Source organism: Cervus elaphus, chromosome 11 (genome assembly GCF_910594005.1).
Source record: "Cervus elaphus chromosome 11, mCerEla1.1, whole genome shotgun sequence".
NCBI lineage: Eukaryota > Metazoa > Chordata > Mammalia > Artiodactyla > Cervidae > Cervus > Cervus elaphus.
In genome coordinates, this window is record NC_057825.1 from 95309885 (window position 1) to 95328935 (window position 19051).

Consider the following 19051-nt stretch of genomic DNA (forward strand, 5'->3'; position numbering starts at 1 on the left):
ATATCAGAGGTGATACCAGAATCCAGGTATCCCACCTTTGGGTCAGTTCTTCAATTTTAACCACGAGAACGAGGCAGAGACTCTTCTAATCAGGGTGTATCCCAACAAATAGCCATTTCACTCTTTTTCTCCTCATTTAAGGTCCTTTATAGTCTACACTTTACAGGTTTCAGGGAACTTTTCCTCTTTCCTACGTAATCATAGGGATTTCCTACGTAATCATAGGAATCCACCTGCCAATGCAGGAAACACAGATTCTATCCCTGATCTGGGAAGATCCCTGGAGAAGGAAATGGCAACCCACCCCAGTATTCTTGCCTGGGAAATCTCATGGACAGAGGAGCCTGGTAGGCTACAGCCCATAGTGTTGCAAAGAGTCAGATACAACTGAGCAGCCAAGCATGCACACAAGAGAAGAAATAAGCAACTTACAAACCCAAGGACTTAAATATCCTGGAAGATTATCCTTTTCCAGGAAGGAACTGGCTTCAAGTCTTGCTGCTTCTTACTGTCACCCAGAGACACACACATCAGATTTCATCCGCATCAACACACCACGATTGCTTCCTGAGAGTGGATCAGAGGTGCACTATATTTATCCATTGCTTCTAAACAACCAGGCCAGAAGGTGACGGTCACCTGCTGCCTGGGTGAGGGACAGGTTTCCCAGTTGCCAGCTCTGCATGGACAGCCCCCGGGCCACTCAGGCTCTAGGGTCTGTTCCCAGGTGCCATGGCTTCCTCTGCCCTGCTGCCAGCCTGCACCAGCAAACCACATCACTCATTTGTCTAGTGCTTCCTGGAGCCACCACAAGACTCATTTTCTTTAAATACTGCTATTCCATTTCTCAGGTTTCCCTGGTGGCTCAGATGGTAAAGAATCCGCCTGCAATGCTGCGGACCTGAGTTAGATCCCTGGGTCAGGAAGATCAGCTGGAGAAGAAAATTGCAACCCACTCCAGTAATCTTTTCTGGAGAATCCCACAGACAGAGGGGCCTGGTGGGCTACAGCCCATGTGGTTGCAAAGAATCGGACATGACTGGGCATGTTCCATTCCACACTCTCCAATTTAAAATCGTTGGCTGTCTGACTCTGGGAAGAAGGCTGAATATGCCTGATGCATTTCTATTTTTGTCTGCACCATGGCAGCATATGGGATCATAGTTCCCTAACCAGGTATTGAACTTGTGCCCCCTCATTGGAAGCGTGGAATCTTAACCACTGGACCACCAGGGAAGTCCCCACTTGATGCATTTTTTAAAAATGCATTAGAACACCTGCAGTTTAGGACAGGGTCTCATTACTGCTCCACAAAGCACATTGTAATTATGTACCCCTGCCCCTGGCTTCTCTTGGCAGAAACCCAGCCTGCAAACCAGGGGAAACTTTATCTGTCTTCCATGGCTCAGCTGAAGCTGCTGTTCTCCTCTGGCCTTTCTGGACTCCGACAGCCCTTGCAAATCGTCCTTCCCTCTGCCCTTCTGCAACACAGGTGATCCCCCAAACCATTCAGCGTCTGGGGACGAAGCTTCCTGTGTTGTTGGCGCTGTCTCTTGAATGCTGACCTCATTTCTTCTGAGGAATGAGAAATTCCTTGTGCAAAGAACTTGTGACTTCTCCTCTTTCTATCTCATCTCCCCACCCCACCCCATCCATATACCAATGATGTCTCCAAAGGCAGTCAGGTACTCATTCCTAAGGGTCAACTCACTGGCATACACCCTAAACTTCCCCAAGCCATTATCCTGGCAGCTCCATCCATCATGCTATCAAATGCATATTCTGTGTTTCGCATCCCTGTAGGTTTTGCAAAGGGTATGGCTGAGTCACAGGCTCTCCACGTTTAGCGAGCTGGCAGAAGCTCCCATTTGATCATTCAACTTCCTCAGATGCTGGGCCACATTAGGAGAAAGGATCTTAGGTAGAGACGTTACCTTGACAACAAGAGAGCTTTCCATAACCTCCTGCCTGTTGTACACTGAACCTGATACCTAGCGATCACCACGAGATAAAATTCTTTTAGGTACAACCAGCCATAACCCCATGGTGAGTTCATTCCAGTTACATCTTTTCATTTTACCACAAGGGAATCTACACAGAAAGGTGCCTTTGAAGCTATAATTTATATACAGTATATGCATACATATTACATACGTGGCTACAATTATGTCTCTAGCTTGTCCGTGCAAAGCTGACCTCAACTTGACAACTGTATTTTTAGAAAACTGAAAAGCCAAGAGGGCCTGTTTGCTCAATTCTGAAATGGGCTAATGTGAAAACTGGGTACTTTCAAATGTTTCTATTCATTGTTATTATTTTCAAAATACTTGTACATATTAACATGTGATATGATCTGTTTTGAGTCAGTCCCTGTGCTCAGTCATGTCCGACTCTTTGTGATCTCATGGACTGTAGCCCACCAGGCTCCTCTGTCCATTGGATTTCCAAGGCAAGAATACTGGAGTGGGTTGCCATTTCCTGCTCCAGGGGATCTTTCCCACCCAGAGATCCAACCCACATCTCCTGCATTAGCAGGTGGGTTCTCTACTACTGAGCCACCTGGAAAGCCCCCAACATCTCTTCCACAATTCTTTAAGGATACCTGACTGGGAAGCAAAATTGTAGTTTTGTACATCATTTTCTAATTGTTCCTAACACCTGGTTAATTCAGCCAGCCCACCTTCTTCTCCTGCTGTGTCCAGAAATCCATTCTCTGTATCTGTGTGAGATCTGATTCTTTTTTTTTTTAATTTATTTAATTGGAAGAAAACTGCTTTATAATGCTGTGATGGTTTCTACAATAGAACAATGCAAATTAGCCATAATTATACATATATCACCTCCCTCTTCAGCCTCCCTTCCTCCCCCCAATCCCACTCCTCTAGATCATATTAACATATATTTATAGACTCTAGAAAAAATGGTATTGATGAATCTATTTACAGGGAAACAATGGAGATGTAGAGAACGTACTTGTGGACACAGCGGCGGAAGGAGAGGGAGAAAGCAGTATAGATATGTATCACTATCATGTGTAAAATAGAAAGCCAGTGGGAAGCTGCTGAATAACACAGGGAGCCCAGCCTGGCACTCCATGAGGTCTGATTCTTGATACACTCAGAGACTGAACCAGTGAGGTGACTGAATGTGAAATCTCAGAAGAGAAGGGACAGTCATGTAAGGAAGTGGCAGGTTATCCTGAAACAGACCTGATGATGCTACCCTATTCCTAAAAGCAATGCATCAGGATACTGCTATCTCTTGGTGAGGTTTTCTATACACTAAATAGATCCAAGATTCTCAACTAAAATTTCCAGTCTTCCTGGTAACAGTGTATATACATCAAACATCAGTCAGCACGGAAAACGTCATGCCTCCAGAAATTGGAATGAGTTATAAAACATCTTCATCATTAGGGCAGTTTCCCACTTCAAATGTAATACTGGTGAGTGAATGACTAACCACTATTAATGAATAATGGAATAAATGAAGTGGATTTTGTTACTTGAATGAGGTGACTTCACTGTCTCAAAATAGCTCTCAGCTATTCTAAAAATGATGAGATGGTTAGATAGCATCACCAACTCAATGGACATGAATTGGAGCAAACTCCGGGAGACTGAGATACCGGGAAGCCTGGTATGCCGCAGTCACTGGGTCAAAAGAGTCAGGCACGGCTTAGCAACTGAACAGCATTCTAAAAGTGGGGTTTCCTTATCAGAAAATTATTTTTACATAATAATATCCACACAGAGTTAACGAATATCCTTAAAGGTGATGTTTTATTCAGGTCAAGGGTGTGAATACAGACTAACAGAGAACAATGTTGGTTTCTATGTTAACTTTTATTTTGGATGTTGTATTATTGTAAACTTTAACTGAATTATTAAAAAGATGGTCTCAGTTTGCTTCTGAAGCTGATCACAGTAACCTGTCTTTGAAGAGCCGATGCCCCGTGACCTACACACAGGATACTAAACATTGTGTGTGTGTGTGTGTGTGTGCTCAGTCGTGTCCAGCTCTCTGCGACCCCATGGACTGTAGCCCGCCAGGCTCCTCTGCTCATGGGGTTTCCCAGGCAAGAACACTGCAGTGGGTTGTCATTTCCCTCTTCAGAGGATCTTGCCGACCCAGGGATGGAACCTGTGTCTCCTGCGTTGCTGGAGGATTTCTGGCCACTCCACCAGCTGGGAAGCTCAAACATACAGGAGAAGATATTACTTAAAGGACCCTCTCTCCAACTCAGATGGAGGGACTCTTTCCAGGTACTCTTAAGTTTCACAATAAAACTGAAAGGAACTGATTTTTTTTCCCTTGTAATCTATCTGAACTTTTCAACAAACCAAGAACATCATTTCAAGGATAGGAACTAACAGAGGGGGTAAAATAAACTATTTAAGTTACTCAAATACACTTTACTTACTATTTCCCTCAATTTTCCCATCTGCAAAATGGGAAGAATACCTATTTCATAGGTTGCTATAAAAACTCTGGACACAAGATATACATTCACAAAAGGTTACTGACTATGATCCTATCACCATCCCTGCTACAGAAGCCTGGCTAACATAAGACAGCAACGCCAACACTCGCTGGCTGGTTAACATCGCCAAGGTCACCTGAGTGTCCCTGCCTGGTGGAGGAGCTCCGTACAGCTGTGTGGGTGAGGAGAGAGGCTTCTTGCCTGAGCTCGGGAAGCAGGTCAGTTCTGCTCGCATTAAGCTCATAAGAGTCTCTGACTCGAATTATGCGTCCATTAGTGAGAATTAAAAACAATTTGCATTTTCGGAATTAATACCCACCTACGGAAAAATGAGGACCCAAAGTCTGCTGGCTGAGTAGGAATAGGAAGTGAGCTGGGTAATGAAAACTTTGCTTCAAATCAGGAAATAAAAAAACACAGCATCCCCAGATGGAGAACGGCACTCAGCGGGCTTGATCATTTCACTTGTACTACACACGTCACAGGCTTCCCTGGTGGCTCAGACGGTAAAGAATCCTCCTGTGATGCAGGAGACCCAGGTCCAGTCCTTGGGTCGGGAAGATCCTCTGGAGAAGAGAGTGGCTACCCACTCTTGAGTCCTTTGACTTATGATCAAAGACCATTGTTGTGGAAACCTCCACAGTGACAAACCCCCGGGATACACAGGTCATAGTCACAGCGAAGCTCCTCTGGCAGCAGCAAAGCTGTGCAAACAGGATGAGCCACACAGCTGGTGTGATCCAAGCAAATGAATGAGGTGCCCTTATATAATCATGAATAAATTGTTGTTGTTGTTATTGTTGTTTAGTCACTCAGTCGTGTCCAACTCTTTGAGACCCCATGGACTGTAGCCCACCAGGATCCTCTGTTCATGGGATTCTCCAGGCAAGAGTGCTGGAGTGGGTTGCCATTCCCTCCTCCAGGGGATCTTCCTGACCCAGGGATCAAACCTGCGTCTCCTGCATTGGCAGGCAAATTCTTTACCACTGAGCCACCAGGGAAGTCCATGAATAAACAACAAATAATAAAGGTATTGAGAATTTTAAGACAGTGAGAGCAGAGTATGGAACCAAGCCAGGGGCCCTTCCCAGCGCTGGGGCTGGGGACCATTCAGACGCCCGCTCTGTGCACAGGGCCAGTAGGTGGGGCCCCGCCTGGTGGAGCGACACTGTGTGAGCTTGCTACTCACCACTGTCACGGCATCATTCAGCAGGGACTCTCCAAAGACCAGGATGTAGAGCTGCTCGTTGACGTGGATGTTCTCAAAGACGGCAAGCACGGCCACAGGGTCCACAGCCGAGATTAAGCTGCCGAAGAGAAGGTTCTGGAGCAAAGTGATGTCACTCAGACCAAAGGCTTCGATCTGGCAGATCCCGAACAGCGACACCCCAATGCCAATGGAATTCCATAGTGTGCCGACCACAGCGTACCAGAAGATGGTGCCAATGTTCTCAAAGAACGGGCGGGTGGGCATGAAGTAGCCCGCATCCAGCACGATGGGTGGGAGGAGGTACAAGAAAAACACATCAGTCTTCATGGCCGGCGGGGACTTCTCATCCACTCCAAAGATAATCCCCCCCAGCAGAAGTCCCACCATGATGAGCAGGCAGCTCTCAGGCACTATGGTGGGAAGCTTGTGATACAGATGGAATCCTGTTCAGGAAAACATAGGGACAAAATTTGGGTTACACAGGAATTATGGGGGCTTCCCAGGTGGCACAGTGGTAAAGAATCTGCCTGCCAATGCAGGAGACTCAGGAGACACAGGTTTGATCCCTGGGTTGGGAAGATCCCCTGGAGAAGGAAATGGCAACTCACTTCAGTATTCTTGCCTGGGAAATCCCATGGACAAAGGAGCCTGGTGGGCTATAAAGTCCATAGGGTCACAAAAGTGTCCCTATGTAGGTATCTTAATTCACATAGCCATCAAATATACATTTTTTAAAATAAAATGCAACATGCAATAGAAACAGTGAGAAAATAGTAAATACCATTTTGATCAGACACATCAACAAGCTGCTATTACTGCATGATAATTCTAATGGACAAAGACCAAGTAAGAGAATTTAACTCTAAAAATAAATAGAATCAGTGTAGACCTAGTGAGGACCAGGGACTCCCATGGCCATGAAGCAGTAATAAGCAGACCCTCAGTGGGCAATGGAAATGAAGTGGGGAACTTGAAAATCCACGCCTATCTGGCAGTAATGATAAGGCAGTCCTTCCCCGTCCTACCCTCACCAGAGTGGTGCCATAAGAAGCCATCTAAAACAAAAGGTATAAATAAGACCTTTGGTCTCATAATACCCCAAATGTCTGTGTTCCAACAGGAAATCCCTCATCATACCAGGAACCAAGAAGATGGCAAGCTGAATAGTAATAATTTTAAAAAAGATACCACCATCATAATGACAGAGATGTTAGATTCATCTGACAGAAATGTTAATACTGCCATGATAAAAATGTTGCATGAGCAACGACAATCACACCTGAAACAAATTTTAAAAATGGGAAGCCTGAGAAAAGAAATTTAAAACTTGAGTAGAGAAATACATGATACAAAGAAAAATCCTATGGAGATTTTAGAATTGAAGAATACAACAACTGAAATTTTTAAAAATTCAATTGTATTGGCTCAAAAGCAGATTATCAGTCAACTGGAAGGATGAATTAGTAAACAGGAAAGAATTAATAAACTAGAAGATCGAATGAGAAAAATTAGCCAATCTGAATGACAGTGAGAAAACAGACTTATAACAGACAGAACGTGGCAGACCTGTAAAACTGTAGCAGAAGATCCAACATTCGTGTCATCAGAGTTTCAGAAAGAGAAAAGGAAAAGGGTCGGAGTGGAAAACTGCTCAAGAAATAGTGGCTGAGACCTTCCAAAATTTGGCCCAAAATATGTGCGCTTCGTCACCCAGCTGTGTCTGACTCTTTGTGACCCCGTGGACTGTAGTCCACTAGGCTCCTTTGTCCATGGGGATTTTCCAGGCAAGAATACTGGAGTGGGTTGCCATGCCCTCCTCCAGGGGATCTTCCCGACCAAGGGATCCAACCCAGCTCTCCCACACTGCAGGCAGATTCTCCCACATTGCAGGCAGCCACCAGGGAACCCAGGGCACAAAATATAAACCTATAGAATCAAGATGAGTGAAACCCACACAGGAGAAACCCAAAGAAATGCACATCTAGAGAAACTATACTCAAACTTCTGAAAATATAGAAGAAAAAAAATCTTGATAGTAGATAGTGTAAGGACACCTTATCTATAGGTGAGAAAACAGAATTTGAGCAGATTTCTTTTCAAAAATTGTGCAGGCGATCAGGAAGAGGCACAGTGCTAAAAAATAAATGCCAACCCACAATTCTATATCCAGTGAGACCAGTCTTTGGTAATGAAAAAGAAATCAAAACATTCTCATTTGAAAAAAAACTAAGAAAATGTGTTGCCAGCAGACCTGCCCTAAAATAATGGCTAAAGGAAATCCTCAAAATGGAAAGCGATGGAATTTTGGAACATCAAGGATTAAGAAAAGAGAGTGGAAAGAGTAAAAATACAAGCAAATTCAATACGTTTTCCTTCTCCCCTCGAATTTTCTAAATTCAGCTTGGCCACTGAAGCCAAAATTACAACACCATTTGATGTGGTTCTCAATGTATATAGAGAAAATGTTTAAGACAACTAAGTGGGGAAAGTGAAAAAAAAACATTCAGGGGGAAAGGTTTCTACACTCACAGTGGCAAGTGACAACAACAGTAAGCTGTTATTAGTTATATGCATATACATTTTGTAGATATACATATATATGTATATATATCAATATATGATATAATACTTGGAGGAATCACTTTAAAAAAAAAAGCTATACAAAGCTCAAAAACACTATCGATAGATGGAAATGGAGTCCCAAAAAGTGTCAAGTAACCCACCGGAAGACAGAAAAAGAAAACAGAGAAACGAAGCACAGAGAGCAAACAGAAAGGAAAATAAAAAGTGACAGATTTTTTAAATCTCAAACACCACAGATACACCAATAGTTACCAAAAAATGTAGGTTGTCTAAATGCATCAATTAAAAGATAGCTATCAGCAGAATATAATAAAAAGCATGGCCTAGCCATACGTTGTCTTTAAAAAACCTGTACTTCATATGCAGCGGTGTAGTTACATTAACGAATGGAAAGAGTTACATCACTAAGTGTTAGTTGCCCAGTTGTATACAACTCTGCAACCCCATGGACTGTAGCCCACCAGACTCCTCTGTCCATGGGCTTCTCTAGGCAAGAATACTGGAGTGGGTTGTCATCTCCTCCAGGGGATCTTCCCAAACCAAAGACTAAACCCAGGTCCCCTGCACTGCAGGCAGATTCTTTACAGTATGATCCACCGGGGAATACATCATAAAAATATTAATCCAAAGATCAAAAGAAAATGGGATTGGCTAATATCCAATAAAGTAAGCTTTGGAGCAAAGAAATTTCCCAGAGACAGGGAGGGACATTGGATAATTATAAAAAGGATCAATCCACCAAGAAAACATGGGAAGTCCAAATGCATATGCACCAAACAACAGAACTATAAAACATACGAGACAAAAACTGATGGAACTGAAGGGAGAAATAGGCAAATACATAACTATAGTTAATAACTTCAATACCTCCTCTCTCAATAATTGCTAGACCAACAGCCAACAGGATCTAATTCTATAGAACGGAGGTCTTCAACCTCTGGGATCTAATACCTGATGATCTGAGGTGGAGCTGATGTAATAACACTAGAAATAAAGTGCACAATAAATGTAATGAGCTTGAATCAGCCCAAAACCATCCCCCCATCCTCAGTCCGTGGAAAAATTGTCTTCCAGGAAATTAGTCCCTAGTGCCAAAAAGATTTTAGACCGCTGCTATAGAAGATCAACCAACAACAGCAGATACACATTCTTTCCAAGAATCCACAGAACATATACCAAGATAGAACATTTCCTGGGACATAAAAACAAAGGTCAAAAAAATTAAATTTAAAAGAACTGAAATAATATAGGATATATTCGTTGATCACAATGGAGTCAAAATGGAAATCAGTAAAATACGGAAAATTTAAAAAAATCTCTAAACTTAGAGACCTAACAACTCACTTCTAATTAATCTATGGGTCTCACACCCACCAAGATGGCTATAATAAAAAAGACAGAAAATAACAAATGTTTTCGTGGATGTGGAGAAATCAGAACCCTTATACGATGGTGAAAATATGAGTTGTGCAGCCATTTTGGAAAATAGTCTGGAAGTTCCTCAAAAAGATAAACAAAGACATCATTTGACCTAGAAAATTCACCCCTAAGTATGTGAGGATGAGATGGTTAGATAGCATCATCCACTCAGTGGACATGAATTTGGGCAAACTCGGGGAGATAGCAGAGTACAGAGAAGCCTGGCGTGCAGCAGTCCATGGGGCTGTGTTGCAAAGAGCCGGACACAACTTAGCGACTGAATGACAATCACTTTCCTACTGCCAACTTTTCTGTCTTCTTTAACCTTTAACTTTTCTCTTTTATTTCCCAATGGAACACACAGCTCACTGGTTTATATCTGATTACACTAAAGGTTTATTTGCACCTGTTTCAATTTTGTTAAGGTTGTAAGCACTACACTATAAAAGTAATATCTTTACTGTCTCCAAACACAAAAGAGCAAATACTGCCTGATTCAACTGATATTGACTACATTAAACAGTCGATTTCATGGAGACAGAAAGCAGAATAGAGGTTACCCAAGGCTGGGAGGAGAGAGCTGGGGACTTGTTGGTTGACACGCAGAGTTTCTGCTTGAGAAGATGCAAAAGTTCTGGAAGTGTGAATGGTGGCACATCGTGAATGTATTTAACGTCGCCAAATTGTAACTTAAAATGGTCTAATGGTCAACCAAGTGTCAGAGGCATAAGAAGGATGTGTTGGCCTCCTGATGGCCACCCCAGCACTGTTTGCACGCACAGGGTCCTTATTCGAAGGGTAAAACATGAAAATCTCTCACACACAAATTCCATAACAGCTTCCCATTTTCATCAATGGTAACAGTATGTCACCATTTGTACTGACTCTCTTTGTAACACGATCCCACTCTGAGAATGGCACTCATTTTGATTATTATTAAGTTGAATACACAACAAATTCCAAGTGACCCTAACTGTCCCAGACAACAGACTCTGCTCCCTTCAATAAACCGAGTCTATATCCTGGGAGCAAAACTTCACGTAACATGAAAAAGCCTGGACCAGAGGTTGCAAACTGGCAGGCTATGGGCTATTATGGCCTTCAGGGCTATTTTGTTTTGTTTGTCTGGTGTTCTAAAATACTGAGCTAATATCTGGAAATTGAGTTTGCAGGTACAAATTCTCTTGTCTGGTTTATCCTGGAAAATCAGCAGACTGGGCCCTCTGTCCCTCACCCATACCAACGTGATCAGGGGGACAGCCAGCTTTAGCCGAGGCAAGGAGTGGCCCTCCAGCTCACCTGCCAGCTTCCCCCATCCCTGCCTCCCTACTCACATCTCACAGGTGCCCTCCCTACTCACGCAGCGCTAGATCCCGGCTGTCTGCCACCTGTCAAGAGCTCATTTCCAAAAGTCAATCTTAAGACGCAACTAAGACTGTAATGAAGATGAGGTTGGCAGGGGCTAGGGGAAACGCCCATTCTATTTCTCTCACTGTTCTTTTTAGACATGTGTGCAGGCTCAGTTGCTCACTCATGTCTGACTCTTTACAATCCCATGGACTGTAGGCTGCCAGGCTCCTCTGCCCACAGGATTTCCCAGGCAAGAATACTGGAGTGCGTTGCCATTCCGTCCTCCAGGGGATCTTCCTGACCCAGGAATTGAACCCATGTCTTCTGCTTGGCAGGCAGATTCTTTACCACTGAGCCACATGGGAAGCTCATATGTATGTATATATAAAGACTATTATTTCTCTGGATTTCAAGAAAAGTCACAAATTGAAAACCATAACAAGCTATTCCTTCAAATGACAGTTGTTCAGTCCCACCCTTGGAGGTGCCTGGGAGAAACAAGGCTCTGACCAGGGCTGGGGTGGCCAGGAAGATGCTCCTGGCACTGGATTCCTTGGCTCACAGGTCCTGGGGTGGGGGTGGGGGGCTAGCAGACACGCCCAGGGGGGCCCCCAGGCTTCTGCTGCCCCAATCAATGCAGGGCACGCAGGTCACAAGGGAAGTTCTCCAGGCTGCTGAAGAGGCTAAACCATGGCGGTGAACTCAGGAACCACAGGGCAAAACAAATAGTCCACTGATACGGCCCCCTCATCCTGTGCCTCGTGGAAGTTCTAGAACCCTCCAGTATCTCTTTAAAATCTATGCCAATGAAGGGACAAGCTTGGGCCACATCTGCTAGAGGGCTACCTCTGTAGTCCAAGGGGGTCACTCTTTGCCCAGGGATTGTCCAAGAAACTGACATGAAAGAGACGGCTAATAGCATCTATGTAAAGTATACATTCTGCATAATGATCTTGTCAAAAGTAAATTGATCTCTTCCTTTCCAAGATAAGAAATTGTCCTTGAAGTTGAAGGAAAGAGAAAACAGTGAAGAAACGGCAAATAAATAAACAAACAAATACACACACACTGTACTTTTCTGTAATCCTATTTCTCATTTCTCACTTAAGAGTTATTCATGGTTTTGAATTTTACATTCAATTGTTTACCACTAACTAGTTTTCAAAAAACCGAAACCAATTATGTGCTTGAAAGCCTTGATTACTTCCTGCCAAGGAAGTAGATTACTTAGAATGCCCTAGTAATGGGTCACATTCCCCTTCTTGAAGCTACAGCTGGGAGGGGACAGGGGGATGGGTCCCAAGGATGTTCAGTTCTTGCTATCAGGACACTCAGGGTCTAGGACAGCCAACAGAGGAACAATGTGAGGCTTGTATCATATCAATTCTGCAAAATACTCTGTGAGCAAAGTGCAGTCGAGGTGGAAGACACAGCCCGCACCATGCAGACAGCCTGGAGAAGACCACCCACAGCCTACCACCTGGCTTCCCTGGTGTCTCAGCACTAAAGAATCCGCCTGCCAATGCAAGAGACACGGATTTGATCCCTGGGGTGGGAAGATCCCCTGGAGAGGAAATGGCTACCGACTCCAGTATTCTTGCTTGGAGAATCCCATGGACAGAGGAGCCTGGCGGGCTGCAGTCCATGGGGTCTCAAAGAGTCAGACACGACTGAAGAGACTCAGCACACACAGCCCACCAAGGCAGCAGCTCTGTCCCAGGAAATAACAGTGACACTGGACAGTCAAAGTATTTCTGCAGATACAGTGCCCTGGGATGAAATACGTGCCTCCCAACACCAAGTAAAGTGATCCAGGGGGCTTTCTAACACAGCCAGGTAGGAAACAGGATCCCTGATGGCAAAATGCTGAGCATGAGCCCTGGCCACACCGACTATTCTTATTTAGACAAGTCTTTAGGGTGTGTTTCATGTGAACTGCAGCTCTAAGTCCTCACAGAACTTGCTCTGCATTCACTCTGCCTGCCTACTTACATTGTATGGCTATGAAGCAGATCTCAAAGCCCTTTTTTTATGCTGGGCATCTTTTTTTTTTTTTTAAATATTTATTTACCTGACTGTGCCAGGTCTTAGTCACGGTATATAGGTTCCTCAGTTGCCGCATGTGGGATCTAGTTCCCCAACCAGGGATTGAGCCCGGGCCCCCTGCATTGGGAACACAAGGTCTCAGCCACTGGACCACCAGGAAAGTCCCGCTACATCTTTAATTTTACTGCGCTTCATCTCCTTGTGACTCTGGACCCTCATCTTTTCTCTTTTCCTTCATTTTCCATTTTAGTGATAGAAGAGGGATGACCAAGAAAGGATTGGGTCTGAAAAAATCATTCTGAGGATAAACACTTTCCAGTGTGCAGTGATTCTTTAGGGGGAATTTCAGAATTCAGGGACTTAGTAAGTTCTGGTGACTGTTTACAGAACAGACCCTTTGCAGAGCCTGCTACAGCACAGAGGGAGGAAGCTCTGGGCTGGGGGAGAGGTGATAAGATTCTGTAACCTAGTTTCAAAACTTTCTGTGCAGGCCAACAGTTGAAAGCAATTTTTATTTTAACACCCACCCGCCCCCCCAACCCCCGGTTAGATGTTAAATCCTGGACATTTGTCTTTCAGCCCACGTGTTAGTAAATGATTGATGCTGCTTGTGGGTTTTGCCATTTGCCCATTGTCATTGTTAAGTTCTACGAGGCTATCCAGGAAGCCTACCCCACCCACCCACCCACCTTGTGCCCCGGTTTTATTTTCTGTTTGGTTTTTAATCCTTGAAGAGCCTGCCTTCTAAATAAACTGACCACTTGCTTAAAATAAGTAGATCAAAGGGTAGGAAAGGAATCCACAATTGCCAGTAATTGCTACCTGATTTCATTTTTCAATCAAGTGGTTGCTTGTATTCAATCACCAGTGATTTACATGGTGGGGACCTATGGGTACACTGGAGCCTTGGGCTAAACAAAGAGACTGCCCTATTTGGTAAATTAGACTATTTTCCAAACCATCTAGAATCATAGCATGTTCATCTACTTTGCCTCCTCTCCGGTTTCTGATTTTTACCAGCTCTTTGCACAACCAAGTGTTGTACCATTTGCCTTTCATTGCAAAGACCACCAGGGTTTCAAGGAACATCAAGATGTTTGCATCTTAAGGATCCTTATGTAGTCTTACAGCTCCACCTTCATCATATATATTATGTTTCATCAAAATAGCAGTTCAACCTACTAATACATTGAGGGGGTAAATGGAAGACTGGAGTCCTGCCAATGATGCACTTTCGTCCAAAGATTTAGAATTGAATCCCTGGTGTCAGAAACTTCAAAACTCAAAATTGAAAACAGCAAGATCAAATGAAAAAAACAGCAAACAAAATCGCTGGGGAGGGAGTGAAGTCATTCAATACATACATTAACTATCCAATCAACCAGTCCTTTTGGCAAAACTATTAGCACTCTTGAGACAGGTTAAGAATAAGATAAAACACAGTAAAGACTTCCAGGAAAAGCAACATGGATGATAGATATGAAACAACTGAAAATATAAAACAATGTAGACACCCTAAGTTTTATCTCTGAACATACCAAGCTCCACAGAGGTAGACAAACACAAAGATACATGGTTTCCATCTCAGGAGACTGTACCTTGAGGAGGGAAGGACACTGAGTCCAAGGTAGCCAATAAACAGCCATGTCAGATAGTAACACAGCGCTCTGCAGAAACTCAGCCTGGGCCACAGGGCGCAGAGGGACTGGGCTGGAGCTTGCACGCAGGCGTATGCGTTTTCTAATTCCCTGAAAAACATAAGCTCAAGCTAGAGGCAGCATCCTCCCTGCCTTCCAGACAGTTCACCAGAGAAGTTACAAAGAAGGATGCCCATTCTCCCGAGCGAGAACAGCTGGTACCAACAGGGTATCCTTCCCAATCCAGCAGAATGGAAACTTCAGTCAGATAGGAAGGAGGGGGCTGGGATTTCTCATCGTTCCTCCTTCTCACCATTTTAGTGTTTTCTTAGAGAAAACGTACACTCAGCCAACATGCGGTTCTGCCTAAGGATCTGGTGATACAGAGGGTCATGTGCACGCTAAGTCACATCAGCTGTGTCCACCCCTTTGGGACACCGTGAATTGTAGCCCTCCAGGCTCCTCTCTGTCCCTGGAATTCTCCAGGCAAGAATACTGGAGTGGGTTGCCATGCCCTCCTCCAGGGGATCTTTCCGACCCAGGGATCGAACTCACATCTCTTTATACCTCCTGCATTGGCAGGCAGGTTCTTTACCATTAGCACCACCTGGGAAGCTCAGAGAGGGTCGGTGGGTGGTTTTAAAATTGCAATAAGGACTCTGAGTAGCACTTGTGTTTTAAAACTCTTTCCCATCCAGATTTCTAAAGGAACCCTGTTTGTACACAATGTACAAAGGGACTTGGAAATACGCTGAAAAAAAGTGTTTCCCCTGCCCGTGTGTGAGCAGACATGTCTAGGGACCTTGATGACACTGTAGACCCAAAAGCTCCGGAGGTGTCAGGAGCGGGGTAGTGAAGAGAGGTTGCTGGTGCAGAGAAGGACTCACCCGACCCCTGACCCTGAGTGTTGGGTTTCAAGACAGGAACCTGGGATAAAATAATGAGTTTTCTCTTGCATTGCAAATTAGCTTACAAAAGCAGCATGATGGTTTCTTAAGTGTAGGCAACATTGGACATTGAAATACACACAATTTAGAGAGAAACCTACACATAACACCAGCACCTGGAGACAGGAACATCTAGGCAATCTGACAATTGGCTACAGAACCACTGGACAGGGGACACTTCTGTGGCGTCATACTACGAGGCTCTGGAGAAGGAAATAGAACGTCTGCGCTCATACAAGGGCCAACCACATTTTCTCAGGGAGCAAGTTTTCTTAAGGGGATAAACTCTGTCTCAACAACCCAATCAGGAAGCTACGGTAAGTCTCCTACATACGAACTGTCAAGTTGTGAACTTCCAAAGATGTGAACATACGTATGGTCCCAGCAAGGAACCAGAAGCTGTGCCATGGACGTCAGGCAGGACTGAAACTGCAGCTCGCCCTCTGTCTCCTGCTGCTGACGATCCTTCAGCTCTACCAGCTCCCACCTCCGCCAGTCAGTGACTCTGCTTGCCCGTTCACTCAATGCCAGCCTCTGGATGCCAGGTATTGGGCTGTTACAACAGTACTTTGCAAGGTACTGTACTGTAAGATTAAAAGTGATTTATTTTCTGTGTTTGTTTTTTATGTATTATTTGTGCTAGAGTATTATAAACCTAGGACAGTACAGTACTGTATAGTCGATTGTATTAGTTGGGTGCCTAGGCTAACTTCGTTGGAGAGAACAATGGAGAGACTTATCAATGCTCTCTCAGGATGGAACTTGTTTGTATGCAGGGGATTTACTGTACTGCCATTACCCTACAGATGAAATAACTGAAGTTAGTTATGAAGGCTCATTAACTCATCCCCGAAGCCACAGCTCGTATGTGGGTGCACTCAGGTTTGGGGCAGCAGAGCCCAAGGCACCACTCTAAACTGGTGCAATAACAGCAGATGCATCCTAAGTGGGGTGACTGAGTAAACCACCATACAAACCAGTATATTTGAGAAGGAAAGGGCACAGTGCTACGACCTGCACTAGGACAACAAATGTAAACCATGGACAATCCAGCATAGATGATTGCCTTCCCGACCATGTGGTTAAAGGAGAGGAACAAAAGCATCTCTAAATATTACTTAGTTATTTAAACAATGGTTGTTTATTGGGTACCTACTATGAGCCAGGCATTGTTCTAGACAGTGAGTCAACAGATAAACTCCCTTCCTGCATGAAGCTTAGGTCCTGAAGTGTCATTTACATGTGCATCTGTGGGTATGTGCATGTGTACACGTGCCCAATTTAGTAAGTATGCACGTGCAACAGTGAAACAGATTTAACATATTTTCTCCTGTAAATCTGTTGCAACAGAACTTTGTCCTATTAACATTTACATGGTGGCTCAAGTTATATGGGTTGAACCTCTAGCCTATGAACCTCCATCATGTTAAATATTGTTTTAATAAACAGTTTTTATTCAGAGATTTCACATATTTAAAGAAATGTTCTACTCTTATGAAATTCTTTTTCTATTGGAGTATAGTTGCTTTACAATGTTGAGTTAGAGGGGCTATATGTACACACACACACACACATATATCAAAAGGAGAAGGGGGTAACAGAGGATGAGATGGTTGGATGACATCACTGACTCAATGGACAGGAATCTGCACAAACTCTGGGAGGTGGAGGAGAGGACAGCCTGGTGTGCTGGTCCATGGGGTCACAAAGAGCTGGACACGACTTAGCAGCTGAACAACAGTGTACACATATAGCTGATTGACTCTGCGGTAGAGGAGAAACTACATACATATTTCAAACACACATTCAGGTTCTACAATCGCTGAGTTAGGGAGGTGGAGAAGGCTAGACCAAGATTCAGGAATTCTAGACACACGCTGAGGAATCCTCGAGTTACGGGGTTTGCCTTCTTGTAGTTTTCTACGCTAACTCAGCACAGAGTCGCCATGTGTCACACTAACCGTAACTCTGCAATCACAACTTGCTTTCATGTATCATTTCAGTTGGTTCCCCCAGTGACCCTCATCACTGTCCGATTTTACAGTGAAAATCTGAGACAGTCCACACGAGATGATAAGGTTCAAGCAGGACCGCAGCGCAGGTCTCTGGGTCCAGGTGAAGGTCGTATGACACCGGGCACGTCAAGACGTTCTGGAGACCATGGGCAGATTTCCAAACCTCATAGTCTTCTCCACGGACGGCAGGCTGCCAGGGCGAGACAGGGCAGTGCCCAAGTACACTCCCCATGGACCCACCTCTCCCGCAGAATAGCCGTGACACCTAAGCTCTCTAAGCCTGTTTCCTCATCTCCTTTCTGCCTCTGGTGCCTGCCTCCAAGAGTTAATGTGAGGATTAAAGAGAATACTGGGCGTAAAGCAGCTGACTCAGATTCCTGGCATGAAAAAAGGCTCCATCCTTGTGAGCTATTATGACTCCATGGAAGAGGCCCCCATACAGGGACTATCGGCCTCTCCCATCTCCACCCTCCAGGCCACAGGGGAGACACTGCCGTGCTGGGGTGTGTGACACGGCTCAGGTGTCCCAGCCCACGCATCGTAGGAAATAAGCTCACGAATTGGGAGTAGCAGGACCGGCCGTGGCAGGATCGCAGAAATACGGCAGTGGGGCGTTTCTCGGTCCTGGGCCTCAATGAGGAATGTCCACGGTTCACAAAACCTTTAAGTGACCTCAGAGTGATTTCAATGCAGGGCGAGTATGTGTACTCTGTTTCATTATCAGTCAAAATTGCTAAGCACAACTGTGAATTTCGTTTCTCTTTCCTTGACACACGAGCCTCTGTAGGCCAACACTAAGGAATAACGTGAAATTCACCTTTAAAATATGACTTCTGTCCTTGTTGGTTATCTATGTTATTAATATATATAGGAGTGCGTTATCTGTTAATCCCAAACTCCTAATTTCTCTCTCCCCCATCACCTACTTTGGTAACCACTAAGTTTGTCTTCTATGTCTGTGTTTTGGATATAACTTCATTTGCATCATTTTTTTTAAAGATTCCACATATAAGTAGTATCATATATTTATCTTTCTCTGTCCAGTTTACTTCACTGAGTATGATAGTCTCTAGGTCCATCCACACTGCTGCTAATGGCATTATTTCATTCCTTTTTATGGCTAAGTAATACTCTCTTGTATGTATGTACCATATTTTCTTCACCCATTCATCTGCCAGTGGATGTCTAGGTTGCTTCCATGCCGTGGCTATTGTGAATAGTGCTTCAATGAGCACTGGGGTGCATGTATATCTTCAAATTATGGTTTTCTCCAGATATATGCCCGGGAGTGGGACTGCAGGATCACGTGCTGACTCTATAGTTTTCTAAGGATCCTCATACTTTTCTCAATGGTGGTTGCA

At 44.2% G+C, this 19051-nt stretch overlaps 1 protein-coding gene across 2 annotated transcripts in view; it reads right to left on the reverse strand.

Moving 5' to 3' along the window:
• Nucleotides 1-19051, reverse strand: part of SLC9A2 (solute carrier family 9 member A2) — an 87005-nt gene that overhangs the window by 55311 nt on the left and 12643 nt on the right. For both annotated transcript variants that reach the window (XM_043918497.1, XM_043918496.1), the window contains exon 2: nt 5673-6136. In XM_043918497.1, the coding sequence (XP_043774432.1) occupies nt 5673-6136 (464 nt within the window). The remainder of the gene's footprint in view (nt 1-5672; nt 6137-19051) is intronic.